General features: G+C 38.5%; 1 protein-coding gene across 10 annotated transcripts in view; it reads right to left on the reverse strand.

The window, feature by feature from the left end:
• The window catches only part of tsnare1 (T-SNARE Domain Containing 1), a 258,123-nt gene that overhangs the window by 110,480 nt on the left and 123,424 nt on the right, over positions 1-24,219 (reverse strand). For 8 of the 10 annotated variants that reach the window (XR_007179031.1, XM_048152953.1, XM_048152952.1 and 5 more), the window contains one exon: positions 6,567-6,639. The exons of the other annotated variants lie outside the window; for them this stretch is intronic. Coding sequence is in view for 7 of the 8 variants with exons in the window: in XM_048152953.1 (XP_048008910.1) it covers positions 6,567-6,639 (73 nt within the window). In the remaining variant the exon portion in view is untranslated. The remainder of the gene's footprint in view (positions 1-6,566; positions 6,640-24,219) is intronic. 10 annotated transcript variants of the gene reach the window in all.

Consider the following 24,219-nt stretch of genomic DNA (forward strand, 5'->3'; position numbering starts at 1 on the left):
TAAGTATGCGTCTCAAAATACTGACTGTTTCTAAAGCAACCGGAGCATCTAAAGGCAGTTGCATTGACACAATGACTTTAGCAATTGGTGATTGGATCTTTTATTTAGATGGCGGGACTTATTCCGCCATATTGCAGGTTGCACTTTCTCTCATTCATAGTAATTTGAGTCCACTGTCTTTGTATATCTGAAGTCTTTGACAAATTTTTAATACATTTAAAATGCATTTTCACCAAACACTGGCAATTGAATTTTTTCATTGCATACAACAAGGCATAAATAAATTATTATATTTTAATTTAGTGGAGTATTATATTTTAGAGGCAAAAAAAACATACACGTAATCCCAATGCTAAGCTGTCCGTAAGTTTTGCCTCTTTGTCGCCATCTCTGTTTGAAACCTGCAACTGCAGTTATTTGCAGAATTATCATCTTGAATCTAATGTTTGCTGTCAGTCACCACATCGGTGTGGATACTGTACTTCGGAATCACAGATTCTGCGTCCTGGAAGTATGACCAAAATAAGAATTTTCACCGGAAAATGTCAGCTGAACAAATAAGTAACATGTCTGCCACTTTTGTTCTGACCAACTGAGAAAAAAAAAGCATTACAATAAATTTGCGCTGCCAATAATGATTAAATCTAACAATCACTTAGCTCGGATCACATCAAACCCTGCAAATTATTATTATTGTTTGTTCTCAAATTGTTAATGTTAACAACATCAGCATTGCGTGACTATGTGTATTTAGTGTGTATTAGCGTTATCTGTAGATTTCAATTTCTGTTGCTACTCTGCAGTTCGAAGTTTTTGCTTTTGGCTACAGGTTAATTTCCAGTCGATTGTCATTTGGACCTTTCTGGATTACAATCCGCCATCAAAATGATAAGTTTAATTGTTTCAGCTGCTGTGAGAAAAGGTTATAAATGATCTGCCATCTGTAGCATCCTCCACGTCATACAGCCTACTAGCTGGGACTCCTTCTTTATGTAAACAGACGTGACGTAATGAAGCAAAGACGGACGGCTGCATTCTCGAATTTGCCGAAACCCACCAGAAACCCACCAATCTGCCGAAACCCACCAGTACCATTTGAATAAGAAAACATTATTACAAGATTACCACTGTGAATCGGGCTAAGGTAAGGAGATAGTTTTGAACACTGGCTGATTATATACTTGCTCAAAAATTTATTTTGGATCATTTTAACCAAAAAAAGTTACAGACAGCAGCTTTAAGTAAACTTCACAAATTAAACATTATTGCATGCAATAAAATTAAGTTGTGACAAAATGTTCAAGAACTGTGTTGGATATTAACTATATTTAAAAAGCAGCCTATAAAAATATAGCACATGAAAAACATAATAAATATACTAATTTAAAATAGTAAAAATATTGTGTAAAAAGAAAAAAAGGTGCCTTTCATAGTAATTCCATACTCTTTGTGTTTGTGCATGTGCATTTGTCACTGGACAACTAACAGCAACTAATAGCACAGCATGACTAGTTTCATTCAGGTATGTCACGACACGACTCTGAAGTTCACCTTTCCATAAAGCTGTGTTAAAAGCACCAATCCTAAGTTCCTGCACCTGTTTACTTGCCTCCTCTGTCCTATCCCCCCGTCCACTCCTCCCTTCCAACCACGTCCAACCACAGAGACTTTATTCACACCCACCTCCTAATAAACATCCTGGGTTCAATGGTAAAGAGCAATTTAGCCATTTCTATTTCAGGCTCTTTGAACTCTAATGGATTCTTAGCATAACAGAAATGTGTCACACAGGCTTTTGGGCAAGCCTTACTTCATACACAGAATTGCTGCTTCTGAAATCCTCACATCTGGATGCAACAGATCTATTGTTTTTTTGTTTGTTTTTTTAAAAATGCATCTATGAAATGTTTGCATGCGCATAACATGTAGCTGTATACAATCTCTCTACAGGACCCTCACACATACCATAATATCGCTCTTTATGAAGTACACAAGATTTTACTAATTTCACAATTGTTTCCAATAGAGTATGAGGTTAACATATTTTAAAGCTAATAAACTTTACTCTAATTGGGGTCAAATGTATTTTTTTTTTAATTTGAAAAATCTATTTTATATTATTTTCAGTAAAACAAAATGTAATTATAAAAAAAATATTTATAATCAAACATTTTCCTCTGTTATAACTAAATAAACAGTTATGAATGTATATGAATGTTTCAAAACATTTTAAAACTGAATGAATCTTAGAATAAACAGACCTCAATGCAATGCATTCTGGTATCGCCTTATCGACAAAGGGTATTTGCAGGTCAAAATTACATACAGTAGCATCATTTTGTGGAAAATTATCAGGATAACGCTTAAGACACCTAAAAATGTAGCCCAGATAGGCTTGGTTTTGGAAAATAACAAATGAACAAAGTTTGCAGGGGAAGAAAAACAGAAAATGACCAAATAAAGTAACTAATATGAAAATCGTAATGCATGTAGCATAATGAGAAGCCCCAAAGAAGCACAGAAGAATACAAAACAAAATATAGTGCACCTACATCCTCAAGTGTCCTTCTAAAGGGCAGAACGGCATTATTGGGTGGTTTATTGTATACTGTGCATCCCACTAGAATTTAGCTATTTCGCTAGTCATAACTTGTGATAACCTTCAGCATGTCTGACATCATTTCCCTGTGTAAATGTTAAGTGTCCATGTGAGGAAGAAGTTGGGGACGAAAAAAGTTTCAATATCCCTTTTCTCTCGTGAACTCCTTATTGAATTACTCTTCCATTTTCTCTCCTTTTTCCTTGAGAAGCTGTTGTATTGTGACCGTGAGAGTGTTAAATTAGGATGAAGAATATGAAAAGCACATCCTTAACCTCTCCTGAAGGAATCATCGTATCTTTACTCATCTGGCCTGTTGAATGTACAGTACACATAGGATTAATTAAAACAGCCGAAGGAAAGGACACAGTGTTGGATGGGTACCAATTAGAACAGGAATGGACATTGTCCAACAGAGAGTCCATAGCTAAGGGTCTATGATCTTATGTAACCATTTCATAATCAGCTATAGAAAATCATTTATATTTGATGTTCTCAAACACATGCCTTTCATAAACTGAAATAAATTAAATTTTTATGTGTGCTCACGCACAGCAATCTGTGATCAACAATACATGGGGAGAACAGGAATGAGTGGAACACACAACAAATGTACAATTAGAAAAATCTAGGGATAGTTCACCTAACAAAAAATTATTTACTAATCTTTTGAAACTTATACTGTATGACATTCTTTCCAGTCATATGGTTGTGTTACTTCAGCAGAGAAAAGGCAAAATAAAGTGATTTACATTGCATCACTTGTAGGCAGGGTCACATATACCCCCAAGATTTGTGAAATATCAGTGACACAGCTTTTTTTTTTTTTCTCTTTCCATTTACAGTAACATTTACCACTAAAGATCCACTGATGTTACAAACCCGATTCCAAAAAGTTGGGACACTGTACAAATTGTGAATAAAAAAGGAATGCAATAATTTACAAATCTCATAAACTTATATTTTATTCACAATAGAATATAGATACATATCAAATGTTGAAAGTGAGACATTTTGAAATGCCATGCCAAATATTGGCTCATTTTGGATTTCATGAGAGCTACACATTCCAAAAAAGTTGGGACAGGTAGCAATAAGAGGCCGGAAAAGTTAAATGTACATAAGAAACAGCTGGAGGACCAATTTGCAACTTATTAGGTCAATTGGCAACATGATTGGGTATAAAAAGAGCCTCTCAGAGAGGCAGTGTCTCTCAGAAGTCAAGATGGGCAGAGGATCACCAATTCCCCCAATGCTACGGCGAAAAATAGTGGAGCAATATCAGAAAGGAGTTTCTCAGAGAAAAATTGCAAAGAGTCTGAAGTTATCATCATCTACAGTGCATAATATCATCCAAAGATTCAGAGAATCTGGAACAATCTCTGTGCGTAAGGGTCAAGGCTGGAAAACCATACTGGATGCCCGTGATCTTCGGGCCCTTAGACGGCACTGCATCACATACAGGAATGCTACTGTAATGGAAATCACAACATGGGCTCAGGAATACTTCCAGAAAACATTGTCGGTGAGCACAATCCACCATGCCATTCGCCGTCGCTGGCTAAAACTCTATAGGTCAAAAAAGAAGCCATATCTAAACATGATCCAGAAGAGCAGGCATTTTCTCTGGGCCAAGGCTCATTTAAAATGGACTGTGGCAAAGTGGAAAACTGTTCTGTGGTCAGACAAATCAAAATTTGAAGTTCTTTTTGGAAAACTGGGACGCCATGTCATCCGGACTAAAGAGGACAAGGACAACCCAAGTTGTTATCAGCGCTCAGTTCAGAAGCCTGCATCTCTGATGGTATGGGGTTGCATGAGTGCGTGTGGCATGGGCAGCTTACACATCTGGAAAGGCACCATCAATGCTGAAAGGTATATCCAAGTTCTAGAACAACATATGCTCCCATCCAGATGTCGTCTCTTTCAGGGAAGACCTTGCATTTTCCAACATGACAATGCCAGACCACATACTGCATCAATTACAACATCATGCCTGTGTAGAAGAAGGATCCGGGTACTGAAATGGCCAGCCTGCAGTCCAAATCTTTCACCCATAGAAAACATTTGCCGCATCATAAAGAGGAAGATGCGACAAAGAAGACCTAAGACAGTTGAGCAACTAGAAGCCTGTATTAGACAAGAATGGGACAACATTCCTATTCCTAAACTTGAGCAACTTGTCTCCTCAGTCCCCAAACGTTTGCAGACTGTTATAAAAAGAAGAGGGGATGCCACACAGTGGTAAACATGGCCTTGTCCCAACTTTTTTGAGATGTGTTGATGCCATGAAATTTAAAATTAACTTATTTTTCCCTTAAAATGATACATTTTCTCAGTTTAAACATTTGATATGTCATCTATGTTGTATTCTGAATAAAATATTGAAATTTGAAACTTCCACATCATTGCATTCTGTTTTTATTCACAATTTGTACAGTGTCCCAACTTTTCTGGAATCGTGTTTGTAAAATTATTAGCTGATACAGATAAACAATATTATGGCTTATATTAAAGGGGTGGTTCAATGCAATTTCACTTTTTTTAACTTTAGTTAGTGTGTAATGTTGCTTCTTGAGCATAAACAGTATCTGCACAGTTACAGCACTGAAAGTTCAATGCAAACGGAGATATTGTCTTTTAAAGTTAAGGCAGTTTAACTTTACAAAAACGACCGGTTTGGACTACATCAAGCTTCTTCCCGGGTTGGTGACATCATAAACCCTGCAAAACACTCCCCCGGGAACACGCAACAAATTGGGCGAGGCCATGTCGCGTATATTGAAAGCTAACAAACAGCAGTGACAGCATATCTAAACACTTTGACACGAATACAAAATAAAAAAAAACATTCATAAACGTCCTTAAAAAGCCGCGATTGCAGAGGTTCTGCTTTACCCTCTTCATCTGGGTCTGATTCGGGTTCAATTTGATACAGCAATATAGACGCCATTATTTACATTTCCTCTGAAGCACTAACTACGCATGGTAAGGGGCGTGGCGTTTCCAGACGCTTCAGCGAATCACCATACACTGGGCCAGCTACCAACCTGCTAACCAGTCTGAGCACATTGCTTATTTTGGAGGGAGTGGCTTCATAGAAGCAGGAAGTCAAACAAGCCATTCAAATGACAATGGAAACAGAGGTGTAGAATAAAGGTAAAATATATGAAAAATAAAGCATTTTCAAAAAAACAAAGCATTAAGACATGTTAAACTGTGCCCCCAAAACACAATCAAGCCTGGAGAAAAAACACTGAACCACCCCTTTAAAGCTAGTATGTATTATTTGTATTATTTATATATTGTTATTTCTAAATAAATAAAAAAATAAAACACTAAAAATTAAAATCTATTATTTTAAATGCTACAAGTGAATTTAAGCATAACATAATGTGAAGTGACAATGGATATGCATTATGAGATTTGCTAAAGATTGCACATTTAACTGTGTTATTAAATTAAATTAAGTGTAAAGATAATCTAAATATACAAATATGGAAAATGAGAAGGCACAATTAGATGTCCAATGCCAATAGGAATACAAATACATTAATAATAATAATAATAATTTAATTGTGTAATTGTTCCCAACTTGGTTTAGTTATAAATTTAACAAACACAGTTGACCGCTGATATGTAAGAGATGTTAAAATGTGAATTTAGGCAAAAAAAAATTGTAAATAAGTAAGCAATGACTATAAACTGAATCTTGGAGGATCTTCTCTGATCTTAGTCTCCTCTAGAGGCCTTGCGCTGTAGAGACTAACTCTCTGTTTGTCATGTATTGAGCTAGTGAAGGTGATGACTTGTTTTCTCCTCTGTAACTTCAGCTCGGCACAGCAGGGGATTATGGGATGGATATGGGGGGAGAAGTGATTATCAATAAAGGGCCAGACAAACAAGGATGAGTCAACAGACTCTTAACTGGAAACAAAGAGTCACAAACACACAAATAAGATCTCACCTATGGTGTCTCCTTGTTCATGTACCATGCTGGCCAAGTCCTTCATAATCTGATTAACGTCCAGCATGTCTCTCTGCAAAAGCAAAACAAAGGTTGCAGCTCAGAGGTGAGTCAAGCGAACATCCTAGTGTTCTAAAGAGGCCTTTTATGCAATCTCAGGGTTCATGTGTTAATTTATAATAAATTAAACGACAACAAATGCAACAGAGTGATAAAAAGGAAAGAGGTCTTAAGGAACATCAATTACGCATTATCACACACTGTAGCTGATGCCTGTAAGTGGATGCAGATCAGCTATAATAAGCAAATACTAAAAAAAAGTATATCTCATAAGTAAATCTAATAGACCATGTCCATTAGTTTTTAAAATTAAACGTAAATGAAAACATTGTAGCCAAGAACAAAACAGAAAACAATAAAAAAATAAAACTAAAATACATTCTAATGACTCCCAAACAAACTAAAATAAAATAAAAATAGCTAAAAAAGCACATTAACTTGGGGAGCCCAAAAATACTAAAACTAAATAAACTGGAAAAAAAAAAAACAACAACAAAAAAAAAAAACTAAACTAAAAACTAAAACTTGGTAATATAGTGAAACTAAATTAAATAGAAAATACAAATTTAAACTAAAATTAAAATGAATTTGCATAAAAAATTCAGAACTATAAAAGACCCGTTCAGATCAGGAACGATAAATATAATAAACATAGCTCTAAAAATAATTCTAAATATAAAGGAATAGCAGAGTCCACACCACACTAATGATAATGGCACCGAGAAACTATATAATTGAAATCTCTTTCAGAACTATTTTTTCCAGCTGATGAATGATAAAAAAACGTTGACAGCCAATCAGAATCCAAAGAGCTTGAGCATTTAAAGTGACAGACAAACAAAACTGCAACATATGCTTAAATAAACAGAACGATATTGTCCACTGGTGTTGGGGAAAGTTACTTTTAAAAGTAATGCATTACAATATTGTGTAACCAATTGTGTTGCTTTTTATGGAAAGTAAAGCATTACATTACTTTTGCATTACTTTTTCCTCACCTGAGCTGGGCTGGGCTTGCGTGTTTTTTTGTTTGTTTGTTTGTTTGTTTTTTTTAATAACAACAAAAAAGTTCTATTTTTGTCAAATGTAAAGGCCCTTTCACACCAAAAGTGAAATTAATAAGCTTCAGGCTGATCACAGATGTGATATTTATCTAAAGTAATTTTTGCTTATTAGTATGGTTGAATTGGATCATCGAAGGTCAGCAGCAAAGACATTGGTTAAAGTGAGATTAAATACATGAAGTATATTTGTTTAATTTAATATATTTAACTATTGCACGTTTGTGCAATATTCTGAGACTGCGTTTCACTGTTTTTATTCATTTTGATGAATACTGAATCAGTTTTTGTGCAAGTGAGATGAGTAAATGCATGTTCACATTTAGTCTTGAACTACAATAACCATCATGTTCACACAGCGCACACAACACCTCGGCACTTACTACTGATTTCTCTCAACATGGGGAGTAACTTGCGTTACTCATTTGAATAAGTAACTTAGATATTTTGTATTTAAAGATTTTAAAAAAAAGTTAATTATTTAAAGTTACTTTACTAGTTACTTGAAAAAAGTAATCTGATTATGCAACTCAAGTTACTTGTAATGCATTACCCCCAACGCTTGTGGACAGTAATACAGTTATCGCTATGGTTATCTTTATAGTTATCATTCTTGGTGTGAACGGGCCTTTAACAATCCTGAAATTTGCAGATATTAACATATGTATTTCATAATTTAAATAAAGGAGTTTAAAAGATGCTGTTTTCATTCAATAGATGGAGAATCAAAATTGGTATAAAGAATTGTGAAATACCGGTGTAGTTATTAATGAATGAAAGTATGCTATTGTGGCAATACTATCATAATATACTTAGTCATAACATACGAAAAACATACAACATGGAGAACAAAACAGTTCAAACCAAACCTCTTCCTCTAGTGCTGTTTCGTGTCAAAATTCCTTCTACACAGGCCTGAAGCAACATGGAGTCTTCTAAACCCTGAGTCTATCTCCTGCTCACAGGCCTTTTTGTCTCCATACACAACCCCATGCAAGTGCAGCTGGGTCAGTGGAGCTGAAACCATTGAGCCATTCATCACAGGTGTCTGCAATTGTTTGGGAAACTGGCAGCCATCCTGGCTCTTGGCACAAAATCTTTGGCCAGAGCCAAAATGGCCCCTAGCAAATCACACATTACTAAAGAGTTTCTGCATTTTTCTCTCTCTGGTCGTCAACACCATCACAGAGCAACATATTTATTTTACCCACCAAGGATTTTGTGCAATTTAAATTTAGTGTAACGACAGGACGTGGAGTGTCATTACGCTTGATTAGAAGGGAGGAACTTAAAGCATGGTGAAGAAAAAAACAACATACGCATCAAGTTAGAGCAATCATAAGTTCATTTACTGTAATGTTCAGAATAGTAAACACCTCTCCGTGGAGCTGCATCCCCTTTGAGAATTGGGTTTGTAGCTAACAGGCACTGAATACAGAATAAATCAAAGCACAAAGTCATACCGGCAAACACAATTCAACACACTGAATGAAGTCTGGGGAAAAAATAAAGTCTGATGAAATATGAAGAAATTACTCAAATGACCTAAACAAACTTTACAGTACTAAAACTTCCAGACAAAATAATTTTCTGTATTACCTATCAAACATAATGACATCTGTCTGGCCAGGATATGCATATGTAACGGACGTAGACCGGTAAGAGCTGTACGTGTAAACCGCACTGATCTCAAGTTGCGCTGCGGTCTTTAGCCTCCTTGTTAGAGCGCCCACCTCCCAAGTAGAAGGGCCTGAGTTTGCGTCCCGCTTGGAACAGGCAGTGCGAACTGGAGGGGCTACATTGGTGCCGTGACCCGGGCGGGAGTGAGGTTTTGGGGGGGGGATATAACGGACGTAGGCCGGTAAGAGCTGTGCATGTAAACCTCACTCCCCTGATCTCAAGAGGCACTCTAGCAACTGATGGTAGAGACTGCAGTCTTTAGCCCCCTTGTTAGAGCGCCCACCTCTCACGCGGACGGGCCAGGGTTCACGTCCCGCTTGGAACGGGCAGCGCGAACTGGAGGGGCAACACATACACTAACTAACTGTCTGCCACATTTTTTTAATAGATTTTTTATTATTATTTTGTAACAATGTAAAAGTCTTTACTGTCACTTTTGGTCAATTTAATGCATCTTTGCTGAATAAAAGCGAACATAATGATGTCAAACATAATGAAACTGAAACTTTACTCAAACATATTAATTTTAGCCTAATGAGATATGCACACAGTACTATGGCTGAATGGACGGACGGATCTATATCTGAGACTCACCGACATAAATAAATACACAAACAAACCTATGGCTTCTATCCATTTGACTAAGTAAAGATGCACATGAGTATGTTTGAGTTCCTTTATATATAGAGTGAGACAGTGACATATTGATTTTGAGAGCACTCTGTGCCTTTCTGCCCAGGGGGAGTCTGGGTAGCCCTGGGGGCTGAGGTGTGCCAGTTTACATCATTTATAAGGGTTATAATAAGAACACTGCGTTCCAGTGCTCCCTTATGACCCAGAATCCACAGTTCTTCTTCATGTTACCCTTTCATGAACACCCCAGACAGTGCCACTGTCCCCTGAGACTGTACGCAGACGAGGCGGCTCCACAGTCACACTTTGAGTAGTCAAGTGGTCAAAATGTGGCTTAGTGCTTTGGGTAACATGAGCCAATGAAGCAGTTGGAAGCTCTACAGCTGTAAGTTCCCAGCCCAGGACAATCCGGGAGATAGATCTAAAGAGTACCAAAACTATGACAACTTCTTTTGCTTATGTCTCTATTTGAGCTAGCGGGTAACCACTACCATTTTTAGTAGCCGGTAGGAAGTTTATTTTTCTTTCCACACTGGCAAATAGTTGTTGTTGTTTTTTGTTTTTTTTCTCCTTTAAGCATAAATCTAAAGAAAATGTATAAATAAAAATAAATAAAAAGACAACAAAACTGCTTGACTTTATTTACCTAACAAATAGGAAACCTGAGAATAAAAAAAGATTCACTACATATAAATAGACAATAAAAAAATAATATACAAGTTAAGTATAAGTATAAATAAGTATAGTTAAGTAGAGTTTGAGTGTTTTGGTAAAATATTTAATATTTTACCAAAAACAAGATAAAAGTATTTTAATAATATACACAACCTTTGTACATACACATGATCATCATTCTAATATGCCGAATTGGAGCTCAAAGAAACATGTGTTGTTATTAACAAAACTGAAAACAGATATGCTACTAGATATATCTTTTATATACCATTATCAGTGAATCTCCTAAATTCAGGACTCAAGTCAGTGTGAATTGAGTAGTGTCTGTATTGTGTTTGTGTTGGTTATTACTGTATTACAATTGTATGTTATATGTGGCAGCCCTTTGTCCAAGATAAATTTCCCTTTGGGACTAATAAAAGTAATCTTGAATCTTAGATATTTTTGTGGAAACCATAATCTATCATTTTAATGATTCTTTGTTAAATAGAAAGTTATAACAATTTATTTGAAGTACAAATCTTTTGTAACATGATATATGTATTTACTGTCACTTTTGATCAATTTAATGTATTCTTGCTTAATAAAAGTAGTCATTTCTTTTTAAAAAATGTTAAATGTTACTGACCCTTTGAATGGTATTGTAAAAATATTAATACTATTGAGATTAGCTTCTATTAAGTATGTACAGTCATGCTCAAAGTTTACATACCCCTTGTAGAATCTGCTAAATGTTAATTATTTTAACAAAAATAAGAGGGATCATGCAAAATGTGTGTTATTTTTTATTTAGCACTTTCCTGAATAAGATATTTTGCATAACAGATGTTTACATATAGTCAAAAAATAGCTGAATTTATAAAAATGACCCATTCAAAAACTTACATACCCTTGATTCTTAATACTGTGCGATTACCTGGATGATCCATGACTGTTTTTATGATTTGTGATGGTTGTTCATGAGTCTCTTGTTTGTCCTGAACAGTTAAACAGCCAAATATTCTTCATAAAAATCCTTCAGGTCCTGCAGATTCTTCAGTTTTCCAGCATCTTCTGCATATTTGAACCCTTTCCAGCAATGACTGTGTGATTTTGAGATCCATCTTTTCACACTGAGGACAACTGAGGGACTCAAACACAACTATTAAAAATGGTTCAAACATTCACTGATGCTCCAGAAGAAAACACAATGCATTAAGAACTGGGGGGTGAAAACGTTTTGAATTTGAACATCAAGATAAATTTTACTTAATTTGTCTTCCGGGAAACGTGAGTATATTCTGTAGCTTCCGATGGGCAGTACTAAATGAAAAAATTAGATATTTAAACAAAATAAGACAAATTTGGACATCTTCATCCTGTTCAAAAGTTTTCACCCCCCCCCCCCCCCCGGCTCTTAATGCATCGTGTTTCCTTCTTTTTTTAATAGTTGTGTTTGAGTCCCTCAGTCGTCCTCAGTGTGAAAAGATGGATCTCAAAATCACACAGTCATTGCTGAAAAGGGTTCAAATATGCAAAAAATGCTGGAAAACTGAAGAATTTGCAGGACCTGAAGGATTTTTCTGAAGAATACTGGGCAGTTTAACTGTTTAGGACAAACAAGAGACTCATGAACAACCATCACAAAACATAAAAACAGTTGTGGATCATCCAGGCAATCACACACAGTATTAAGAATCAAGGGTATGCACATTTTTGAATGGGTCATTTTTATAAATTCAGCTATTTTTTGACAATATGTAAACATCTTTCATGCAAAATATCTTATTCAGCACAGTGCTAAATAAAAAAATAACACACATTTCGCATGATACCTTTTATTTTGTTAAAATAATTAACATTTTGCAAGAGGTATGTAAACTTTTGAGCATGACTGTGTGTATTTATGTTTGTATTTATTATTTTGCAATTCACAGAACATACTACATTTACCATTTTCAAAATATATAATACTACAATTTACTATTTAAAAAAAAAAAAATCATCAATAATGACATTGGAAATTTCTGTCATTTTCTGACAAACAAGAATTGTGCTTGAATTTCATTTCCAAAACCTAGCCATCTTAATGTTGAACAGCAGAAGACGGTCTAAGAGTCATGTGGATCAGATCGATGCTCTTTTTCCTTGTGCTGCGATTAAGTTGCTCATGTCAAACATCATCCTGTTTTTATTTAGGAAACAAAAGATAGAGACAGAGATATAGGGAGAGAGAGCAGCAACACAGGTCTGATAGGACTCAAAGGGTCTGCCTTTGTTTCATTAGATACAAAATGTCAGACATCTGCTGCATCTGACACACGGGTCTGCGTTGCACCACAAACGCACACACACACTTCAGCGAGAGCCGCTGACAGGAACTGCAGCAGCCACACAATTAAATGTGTGGACTGATAAGGCTATAGATGTCATGGAAAAAACAGACTCCCAAACAGAAGATGACTGACACTTCTATGAATGCAACATGCCAAGTTTTGCAGGAGCACAGACTGACAAGAGCAAATGTGAGACTGACTGTATGCCATCACAAGGCCTATCTGAGACAAGAAAAGGATAACCCAGAGAGAGGGAGAGAGAGAGATGTGAAGGAAAGAGAGGGATAGGAGAGCTGTAGTGATGGACTGAATATACCACAGGGCCGCTGAGGTTTCACAGTGAATTGAGAGATTATTTGTGGTTTGTGTCCACTTTAAAATAGCTGACAGGTGATGGATGGACAAGACGTGTGAAATATTGTGAAATAATCTTATCAAGTTTAATATGACATCTTTTATCTCTCAAGTCAAAAGAGAGTATTCTTGTGTTACTAGTAAAAGATGCACCAAAATTACTGCTTTTGCTATCCCACAAATTACCAGCAAATTGATTTTTTGTTTTAATTAAAAACAAAATAATTTTAAATATGAACTGTGTCATTTCTGCTCTACTAGCATCCCTAAACAAAAGTGCAAATAACTGTTTCATTAAAGGTGCCTAAGAATGCTTTTTCACAAAGATGTAATATAAGTCTAAGGTGTCTCCTGAATGTGTCTGTGAAGTTTCAGCTCAAAATACCCCATATAATTTTTTTAATTAATTTTTTTAACTGCCTATTTTGGGGCATCATTAACAATGCAGATAGGCGCCGCCCCTTAAATCGCGTGCTCCCTGCCACATAGTTGACTATATTACAGCGCATTTACCAAGTTCACACAGCAAATGTAACCCTCATGGATCTTTACAAGATGTTCGTCATGCACGCTGTATGCTGCTTCGAATTATGTGAGTAAAGTATTTATTTGGATGTTAAAGTTTTATTCTGAGTGAATTTGAGGCTGTCCTCCGTGGCTAACGGCTAATGCTACACTGTTGGAAATTTATAAAGAATGAAGTTGTGTTTATGAATTATACAATGCAAGTTTTAAAAATGAAAATAGCACGACTCTTGTCTCCGTGATACAGTAAGAAACAGTAACTTTAACCATTTAACAGTCATTAGCAACATGCTAACGAAACATTTAGAAAGACATTTACAAATATCAGTAAAATATCATGCTATCATGGATTATGTCAGTTATTATTGCTCCATCTGCCATTTTTCGCTGTTGTTCTTGCTTACCTAGTCTGATGATTCGGCTGTGTGCAGCTCCAGACGTTAACTGGCTGCCCTTGTGTAATCCCTTTCATAATGTTGGGAACATGGGCTGGCATTATGCAAATATTGGGGCGTACACCCCGACTGTTACGTAACAGTCGGTGTTATGTTGAGATTCGCCTGTTCTTCGGAGGTCGTTTAAACAAATGAGATTTATATAAGAAGGAGGAAACAATGGGGTTTGAGACTCACTGTATGTCTTTTCCATGTACTGAACTCTTGTTATTTAACTATGCCAAGGTAAATTCAATTTTTGAATCTAGGGCACCTTTAACACTAGTCACAGGTAAAACATACAGACAGTCCCGCCCTAGACTCACACCATTGGCTGAACCAGTATTGCTGTCGCCAGGCAGACTGGGATGCTCAAACAAATGAATGTTTTGATTGTAAAACTGCCAAAAAAAGTTTATGGTAATTGAAATAAAGCTGAAATGAATCAAATATTTAAATCAGATGAAAAACTTAAATGTAAAAATCAAAAATTATAAATGTTGACAAGGCAACAAACTAAAATATTGGCCTGGTTTCAGATATTAAAGGGATAGTTCACCCAAAAATAAAAATTTGATGTTTATCTGCTTACCCCCAGGGCATCCAAGATGTAGGTGACCGTATAATGCGCGTCAATAGGAACTCCATCTATAAGAGTAAAAAAAAAACATGCACAGAAAAATTAAACCCTGCGGCTCGTGACGACACATTGATGTCCTAAGACACGAAATGATTGGTTTGTGCGAGAAACCGAACAGTATTTATATTATTTTTTACCTCTAAAACATCACTATGTCCAAATGCTTTCAGCATCTGGTTAGTGAGGCCAAAAAATGCGTTCTGATGACGGAACTGATGTCTCACGCTTTGCTCAGTGAGTGCGAATCACTTCCGTTGTCAGAGCGCGATCAGACCTCACTAACCGGATGTGGAGGGCAGTTGGACATAGTGGTGTTTTAGAGGTAAAAAATTATATAAATACTGTTCGGTTTCTCGCACAAACCGATCGTTTCGTTTCTTAAGACATCAATGTATCGTCACGCGCCACAGGGTTTAATTTGGACTTGTCTGTCATGTTTTTCTGACTCTTATAGATGGAGTTCCCATTGACATGCATTATACGACTGACAGACGGCAATGGTTGGAGTTAAAAATCATCATTTGTGTTCTACTGAAGAAACAAAGTCACCTACATCTTGGATGCCCTGGGGGTAAGCAGATAAACAGCAAATTTTCATTTTTGGGTGAACTATCCCTTTAAGCCAGGATTAGGCCTTAGCTCAGTTAGGACATTTAAAGGTGGGGTAAGCCATATTTCAAAAACACTGTTTGGAAGTTAGTCGGACTGACACCAACAACAAACGTGTAAGCCAATCAGCATTCAGCATCAGCAGCTTTGATTCCGCTTCACACGTGAGTAACACTCGGTTTGAGTGTCATTGATTGTCTGGATCTGCTGTGCTGGTGGCGACTAACAACAAACTCTTGTTTGTATTTACTCTTGTGTACTGTACGTTCATTTTTTGTGTTTCCTTGTCATTTGTTTATCATCTGCGTTTTTTTGTTTTTCGTGAAGCACTATTTTGTTGTGCATTTATAAATGTGCCTTAGAAAAAAAACAGGAGATACTAAGTACTAAAATGACTAAATCTGAACAAATAAATAAATAAAATAAAATAAAGTAGAGAAAAGTATAAGGAGAAAGTATTTCAACAGTGAAACAAAATGACACACATTACCTTTAAAATACAATATAGGGCTGCAGTGGTTAAAGCTCAGGGCTGGTAATTGAAAGGTAAGGCACTTAACCCCAGGTTGCTCCAGGGGGATTGTCCAGTAATAAGTGTATTTTTAGTCTTTCTGGATAAACACATCTGCTAAATGTCTCCTTTAATTGAAAGTATACGCTATTATTGCTAGAGCTAACACAATGAGGCAGCACTAAACAAAATAAATGTCTGTTAATAAAGAATATATTGGCTTCGGTTTGAGTTTCTGTACACCCTGTGCAGTCCTGGCACCATCATTGATAAAAGGTGATGATCTAAAGCAAAGGGCCCAACAAAATGGCTGGGCACAGGCTCAAAATGGCTTTCAGGACCTAAGGGCTTGAAACAACCCTAGGTTCTCCTCACAAACTTAATAGGAACATATATTAAGATTTTATATTATATATATATATATATATATATATGTGTGTATAGTTTATATATAAAAATAAAGTTTTAGTTTGCATAATATATGTATGAGTACTATGTGTAATTAATATGTATATATAAATACAAATTAATGTATATATTTAAGAGAAAAATGTTATTTATGTACAAAATATTTTTATTTACCTGGCAATATATCTTGAATTCATTTTACTTTTAAATCATTTTACCTTATTTTGTATTTTTATTATCATTATTATTAATATTAATATTATTTTTTGCTGTGTATTACTTGCGATCCGTAGCCCCTTTACAGGAGATAAGACTGGGCCACATCCAGCATGTCAGAAAAAGGAGCACTTGAAATAAAATAGCTTGAGGTGAAATCAAAGTCCCTTATATAGAGGTGATAAGCTCACTGCAGTAAATATCGTAGCACAAGGAGTTATGGTCAAGCAACAATACAGTGTTTTTATACATTTATAAGGGCTGAAATGTGCCCTGGATGATGCTGACGTGTTACGCTGGGTGAAGATAATGTGATATGACTACCCTCTGTGTTTCTGATTTCAAGTCCTGAACTAAACGCAGCATGTATCAAAGCTCCCCTGGGGCTAACAACCTGAAATCTCCATATTTAGAAGCTGCCAGCTGGGCGTGTGTAACTCCAAGAGTGGGTTAGAAAGTATAGCGTGAACTGCGTATGATAGAATGAGAAAAAGAAACCTAGAACAGTCAGTTGGTGGTTGATAGCTTCATAATAGCTTGCGAAAAACAGTGTTCGCTCACACTGCTAGACAATCAGCTCTGAGAGCTCTGACCATCAGAAATAAGTGAGTGAGAGCACCTGTAGAGAACCCCGACACACACCCTGACAAAAACAGTTTTGAGGGGCAACACACTCCCCAAAAGGAAACTTTCATCTTGCCTTGTTGATGCCAGTGGTCAGAGGAGAATGGCCCGACCAGTTCGAGCTGACAGAAAGGCAACGGTAACTCAAATAACCACTCATTACAACCGAGCATGTCTGAACGCAAAACACATCCAACCTTGAAGCAGCAGCAGAAGACGTCACCGGGTGCCAGTCATGTCATCTAAAAACAGAAAATTGAGTCTACAATTTACACAGGCTCACCAAAAATTGACAATAGAAGATTATTGTAACACGGTTCGTAGATGTGGGAAGAAGGAGGCGGGAACCGGTGAACATTTAACAAACTTTAATATATAAATAAACCAAAAACCAAAGGAAAGTAATGCCGGCAGACCCTCACGGCCACACAAACATAATAAAACATAACGTAAAGTCCAGGCCTGGTCCTCTCTCGTCCTTCACTGTCGTCGCTCCTCCTTTTATGCTTCCGGAGCTCCTCCGTGAGGGACTCAAGGCCGGTGCGCCTCCCAGGTGGAGCTCATTAATTCTCGCGCCGTTCCCACACGGCTCTCGCCCGCCCTGGTCGCCACAATTCTAAAAACAATGAATGGTCTGATGAGTCTCGATTTCTGCAGCGACATTCAGATGGTAAGGTCAGAATTTGACATAAACAACATGAAAGCATGGATCCATCCTGCCTTGTATCAACAGTTCAGGATGCTGCTGGTGGTGTATTGGTGTGGGGGATATTTTCTTGGCACACTTTGTGCCCCTTAGTACTACTCAAGCATCATTTAAACGTCAGAGCCTACCTGAGTATTGTTGCTGACCATGTCCACCCCTTTATGACCACAGTGTTCCCATCTTCTGATGGCTACTTCCAGCAGGATAATGCGCCATTCGCAAAGCTCAAATCATCTTAAACTGGTTTCTTGAACATGACAATGAGTTCACTACACTCAAATGGCCTCCACAGTCACCAGAGCTCAATCCAATAGAGCCCTTTAGGGATGCATGATGCTGTCATGTCAATATGGACCAAAATCTCTTAGCAATGTTTCCAGTACCTTGCTGAATCTATGCCAAGAAGAATTAAGGCAGTTCTGGGGGCAAAAAGGGGGTCCAACTTGGTACTAGCAAGGTGTACCTAATAAAGTGGCCACTTTATCATGAAGTTTTGGTGGTACAGGATAAAAGTCGCTTGAGTGACATTTTGTTTATGAGTCTGGTCTGTGAGGGGAGCTAATGCGTGGGCGAAACACACAAATGAGGTGAGGCACTGGAATATCAGATTATGGCTGCATCATAAATCATCACAGGTACTGTCATATCTACAACAAGACATAAAAAGGCAACATGCCCTGTAAGACAGACAATTCTTCACAGTGGTGGTACTATTTTGCCTGATTTCTATATCTCACAGAGATAATTGACCAGTCTATGATGGTGCCATAAGTGAAGTTTAATCAACACAAAAATGACACAAAATGAACTTGAGGGTTGAAGAGATATGTCTGCGTAAACACTTTCAAAGCCTGCGGTGTTATAGATCCCTTGTCTCCCTGGACTCCATTTCCCAAGATCCTCCTGTTCTCCACACCTGCACTCACTTCCCTCGTCAGCTCCTCATCTTCACTCATCACCTGCACCTGGACTCTATTGTCAGCACTCCCATATATTGCACTCACTCCCTTCACTCCTCGTCCGTTCTCTGTTGTGTTAACGTTATGTTTGGTGTTTCCTTGCCTTTGTTTGATTAAAGCTCTATGTTATTGTGGAAATCCGTATCTGCCTCATCTCTACACCACCATACCGTAACAGAAGAACGGACCAAAGAACGACTGGATTTCCACAAAGGAAAGATGGAGACTTTCCCTGGCTTCCTGGCTCGTGCTCCTCCTATGCCTCTCATCCATCTGTCGGCCGGCGATCGCCTCTTCGGGCTCCTGCAGGTTGGTCGTTCGCTGGAGAGGTATGTGGAGGAGTTCGTTGAGCTCGCTTATGTGTCTGACTGGCCTGAAGCAGTTTTGATCTCCCTGTTTCTGGATGGATTGGATGACGACACTATCCGTTTTGATGAACCAGATTATCGTTTCTCCTTAAGCGAAACTATCAATTTAATTTTGTGTTTAAATGGCTCCAAATTCTTCGTGGACACGGTTCAGGATAAGTGTTGTCGTCCAGTCCATCCAGAGACACGGTTGGCCGGGCCAGTCAGTCAACCTCCGGCTTCCTCCGCATACCCCTCCAGCGAACTCCCTGCCTGCCCCATGCTGGACCCACATTCCTCTACTGGGCCCAGCAAGCGGAGGAGGAGGAAGAAAGCGGCTCCAGTGTCTCCAGAGCCCGCTCCAGTGTCTCCAGAGCCCGCTCCAGTGTCTCCAGAGCCCGCTCCAGTGTCTCCAGGGCCCGCTCCAGTGTCTCCAGAGCCCGCTCCAGTGGCTCCAGCAACCCTGTGCGAGCCACCTAGTGAGGTGGCCTGGCTTATAGACTTTTGGACAGAGCCAAGTTCTCCAGTCTCCGCCGAGCAAGCCGCCCCAGTCTCCGCCGAGCAAGCCGCCCCAGTCTCCGCCGAGCAAGCCGCCCCAGTCTCCGCCGAGCAAGCCGCCCCAGTCTCCGCCGAGCAAGCCGCCCCAGTCTCCGCCGAGCAAGCCGCTCCAGTCTCCGCCGAGCAAGCCGCTCCAGTCTCCGCCGAGCAAGCCGCTCCAGTCTCCGCCGAGCAAGCCGCTCCAGTCTCCGCCGAGCAAGCCGCTCCAGTCTCCGCCGAGCAAGCCGCTCCAGTCTCCGCCGAGCAAGCCGCTCCAGTCTCCGCCGAGCAAGCCGCTCCAGTCTCCGCCGAGCCTGCCGCTCCAGTCTCCGCCGAGCCTGCCGCTCCAGTCTCCGCCGAGCCTGCCGCTCCAACCCTCTCCGAGCCTGCCGCTCCAACCCTCTCCGAGCCTGCCGCTCCAACCCTCTCCGAGCCTGCCGCTCCAACCCTCTCCGAGCCCTCAGCTCCAGCCGCCGCCGCCGAGCCCTCAGCTCCAGCCGCCGCCGCCGAGCCCTCAGCTCCAGCCGCCGCCGCCGAGCCCTCAGCTCCAGCCGCCGCCGCCGAGCCCTCAGCTCCAGCCGCCGCCGCCGAGCCCTCAGCTCCAGCCGCCGCCGAGCCCTCAGCTCCATGCGCCGCCAAACCAGCTCCATGCTCCTCCACCCACATATTGACTTTATTCCTTAGACTCCTCAATATGATCATAAACCTCTCCAAGTATTTTTTTGGGGGGGCCAAGTACCCGTGGGTGGGGGACATGTGGGCGCCACACATGTGGGTGGGCCTCCGCCGTGGCAGCCCGCTGCACCTGACCCTCCATGGCAGCCCGCTGCACCTGACCCTCCATGGCAGCCCGCTGCACCTGACCCTCCATGGCAGCCCGCTGCACCTGACCCTCCATGGCTGCCCACGGCTCCAGACCCGCCATGGTTCATGGATCCAGGGCGCCCGCCCCCCCTCCCGGTGTCTCCATCTATGGCGCGAGGTCGCGCCTACCGGGAGGGGGAGTACTGTTATAGATCCCTTGTCTCCCTGGACTCCATTTCCCAAGATCCTCCTGTTCTCCACACCTGCACTCACTTCCCTCGTCAGCTCCTCATCTTCACTCATCACCTGCACCTGGACTCTATTGTCAGCACTCCCATATATTGCACTCACTCCCTTCACTCCTCGTCCGTTCTCTGTTGTGTTAACGTTATGTTTGGTGTTTCCTTGCCTTTGTTTGATTAAAGCTCTATGTTATTGTGGAAATCCGTATCTGCCTCATCTCTACACCACCATACCGTAACATGCGGACCCAATCTATCTGCCACACTGAGAATTCATTACATCATACATGATAAAAAAATAAATAAAATGTTATTTTTTACAGTAAAATACTGTTGTGAATAGAATGGAAAATTATAAAAAGAATGGCAAAGTATAAAATATATGATTTAAATGAATAGTGTTGAAACATTTGATGTAAATAAAAACACAGCTAAGTTACCTTGGCCAATATATGGCAGAATTTTTGGGTGGGGGTTTATCAATTTTGATACCATAGCAAAAAAACTGTTGTAATGCACATCCTTTAACTATTTAAACTTATTTATATTTGAAAATAATAAAAAAGTTTAATGCTAATAATAATAAATAAAATAAATACAGTCCTTAAATGTCTTATTAAATATTGTTTTAATAAGGACACATGCAAAGACTTCTCTACGTCTTTGATTGGCCATTGTTTTCACGCTCTCAACAGAAATGTGATTGGCTATATTGCACAATGCTGCAAAATGTGTTGTAAACAAAAACACAAATAAGCATCAGAAAGACCCCCTACAGAAAGAAATGTCACTTTTTTTTTTATTTATTTATTTTTTTTACAATGAATAACCTGAAACCACATCTACTACTTTTACCATAACTTTAACAGGAGACAGCTGGAGAAGAGAACATTTCTTCAAACAGCAGAGCACTGGTGTGGTACAGTAATTCAAATAAATGCTATCATTCAAACTAAATAACTTAATTCTAAGCAATGCTATTTGACACCCTGACTCTTTTGTGGCATTTTATTAAAGGCTCAGCAGTGTTGAATGGCTTTCTCAAGTGCACTGCTTACTTCACTGCCACGTCGATGCTCTTTTTAAATGCTATATGAAATACATATGCCGCAAATGTGTTAGTCATCATTTGCTTGCAGCACTTGTCATTACTCTAGTCATCCATCCGTCCACCCCTGCTGCACATCTCCTCAGAAGCCCGTCACCCAAACAGAGCCTACAGCTGTTCTACCTTTCCAAAATGCCAGTCTATCGCTCACTCAAACTCTGAGACCAACCCTGTGTGAATGCCACAACATCTGCATCACCATTTATTGTCATGTTTCATGTGTGACTGTCATGTTTCTGTCATGTGTTTTGTTTTCTTTTTTTGGCTGTTGCTGAGACTAAATCATTGGAAAGAAAAATTATCTATAGCATATATCAAATAAATAAATATGTGTGTATTTAAATGTGTTTGTGTGTATCTATCTATATCATTATCTATGCATATACTGTAATACGATTTATATACATTTCCTATTTTAATATATTTTAAAATTTAATATTTCTGTGTGTTCAGTGTTACATGATACTTTAGAAATCATTCTAATGTGCTGATTTGGTGCTCAAGAAACATTTCTTATTATTAATTTTGAAAACATTTTTCAGGATTTTTTGATGAACAAAGTTCAAAAGAACAGCAATTTTTTTTATATGAATTACCGATACGTGACAACATTTTAGGCATGCAGGATGTCGTTTTGGTGCCTGTATTGTCCATAACCATGTATTTTATTAGCAGATATAATATTTATCTAATCAATCTACCTGACCCTTTAAAGACCTGTAATGTAAAAAAGAATTGTTGGTTCAACTTAAAGTAAGTTACCTGCCAGCCTTAAAATTTGAGTTAATACAATGAAGGCGATTGATTTAATCAACAGAAACTCAACTCATGTTATTTGACCACATTAATTATCTAAGTTGATTTGACAAAAGAAAAAATGTTGTGATAACAAATCATGAAAATATTTTTTTCACAGTGAGGATGGATAAACCATATCACTAACTTTTCTCTGCAATCCAAAGTGGCTGCATAAATGGGGCAGTCTTTCATCAGCTTCTGATCATAAAACAAAGGTACCAACATTTACTATACTCCACACTGGCCACAGACAGATTGAAATGTCAGTCAAACTCAGTATCAGATTCCCGAGCTTGTGTTCAGTGTCAGATTGTGTTGCTCTCACAGAAACATCCAGTAACTCACATGTTTGTGTGACCCATAAGTGCCCTAAATTCCACTCTTAAGTAACACTACACACTTCACTGGAGCAATGAAATAAGGGTGTTGTGTGAACAGTGTAACATCTGCCCTTTAAAGCATAGTACATGCTCTAAGCACAGAGAAATATTATATAATATGGAAAAAGTTTTCCAAATATGGCCACTTGAAAAACCTAAACACTTTCAGCTGTTTTCTGAAGTGATAGTTCAACCAAAAATTAAAATTCAGTCATTATTTACATTATTCTCATGCATGTTGTTCCAAGGCTTATTGTGTGGAACATAAAGTAAAACAACAACTTAAAATGAAAATTCTGTCATTTATTACTTACCCTCATGCCGTTCCACACCTGTAAGACCTTTGTTAATCTTTGGAACACAAATTAAGATATTTTAATTGAAATCCGATGGCTCAGTGAAGCCTTCATAGGGAGCAATGACATTTCCTCTCTCAAGATCCATAAAGGTACTAAAAACATATTTAAATCAGTTCATGTGAGAACAGTGGCTCAATATTAATATTATAAAGTGATGAGAATATTTTTGGTGCACCAAAAAAACAAAATGACTTATAAAGTGATGGCCGATTTCAAAACACTGCTTCAGGAAGCATAGGAGCATTATGAATCAGTGTATCGAATCATCTGTTCGGAACGCCAAAATCACGTGATTTCAGCCGTTGGTAGTTTGACACGTGATCTGAATCATAATTCGATACACTGATTCATTATGCTCCGAATCTTCCTGAAGCAATGTTTTGAAATCGGCCATCACTAAATAAGCCGTCATTTAGGTTTTTTTGGCGCACCAAAAATATTCTCGTCGTTTTATAATATTAATATTGAACCACTGTACTCACATGAACCGATTTAAATATGTTTTTAGTACATTAATGGATCTTGAGAAAGGAAATGTCATTGCTCCCTATGCAGGCCTCACGGAGCCATCGAATTTCAACTAAAATATTTTAATTTGTGTTCTGAAGATGAAGGTCTTACGGGTGTGGAACGGCATGAGGGTGAGTAATAAATGACAGAATTTTCAT

This window comes from Megalobrama amblycephala, linkage group LG13, assembly GCF_018812025.1.
Source record: "Megalobrama amblycephala isolate DHTTF-2021 linkage group LG13, ASM1881202v1, whole genome shotgun sequence".
NCBI lineage: Eukaryota > Metazoa > Chordata > Actinopteri > Cypriniformes > Xenocyprididae > Megalobrama > Megalobrama amblycephala.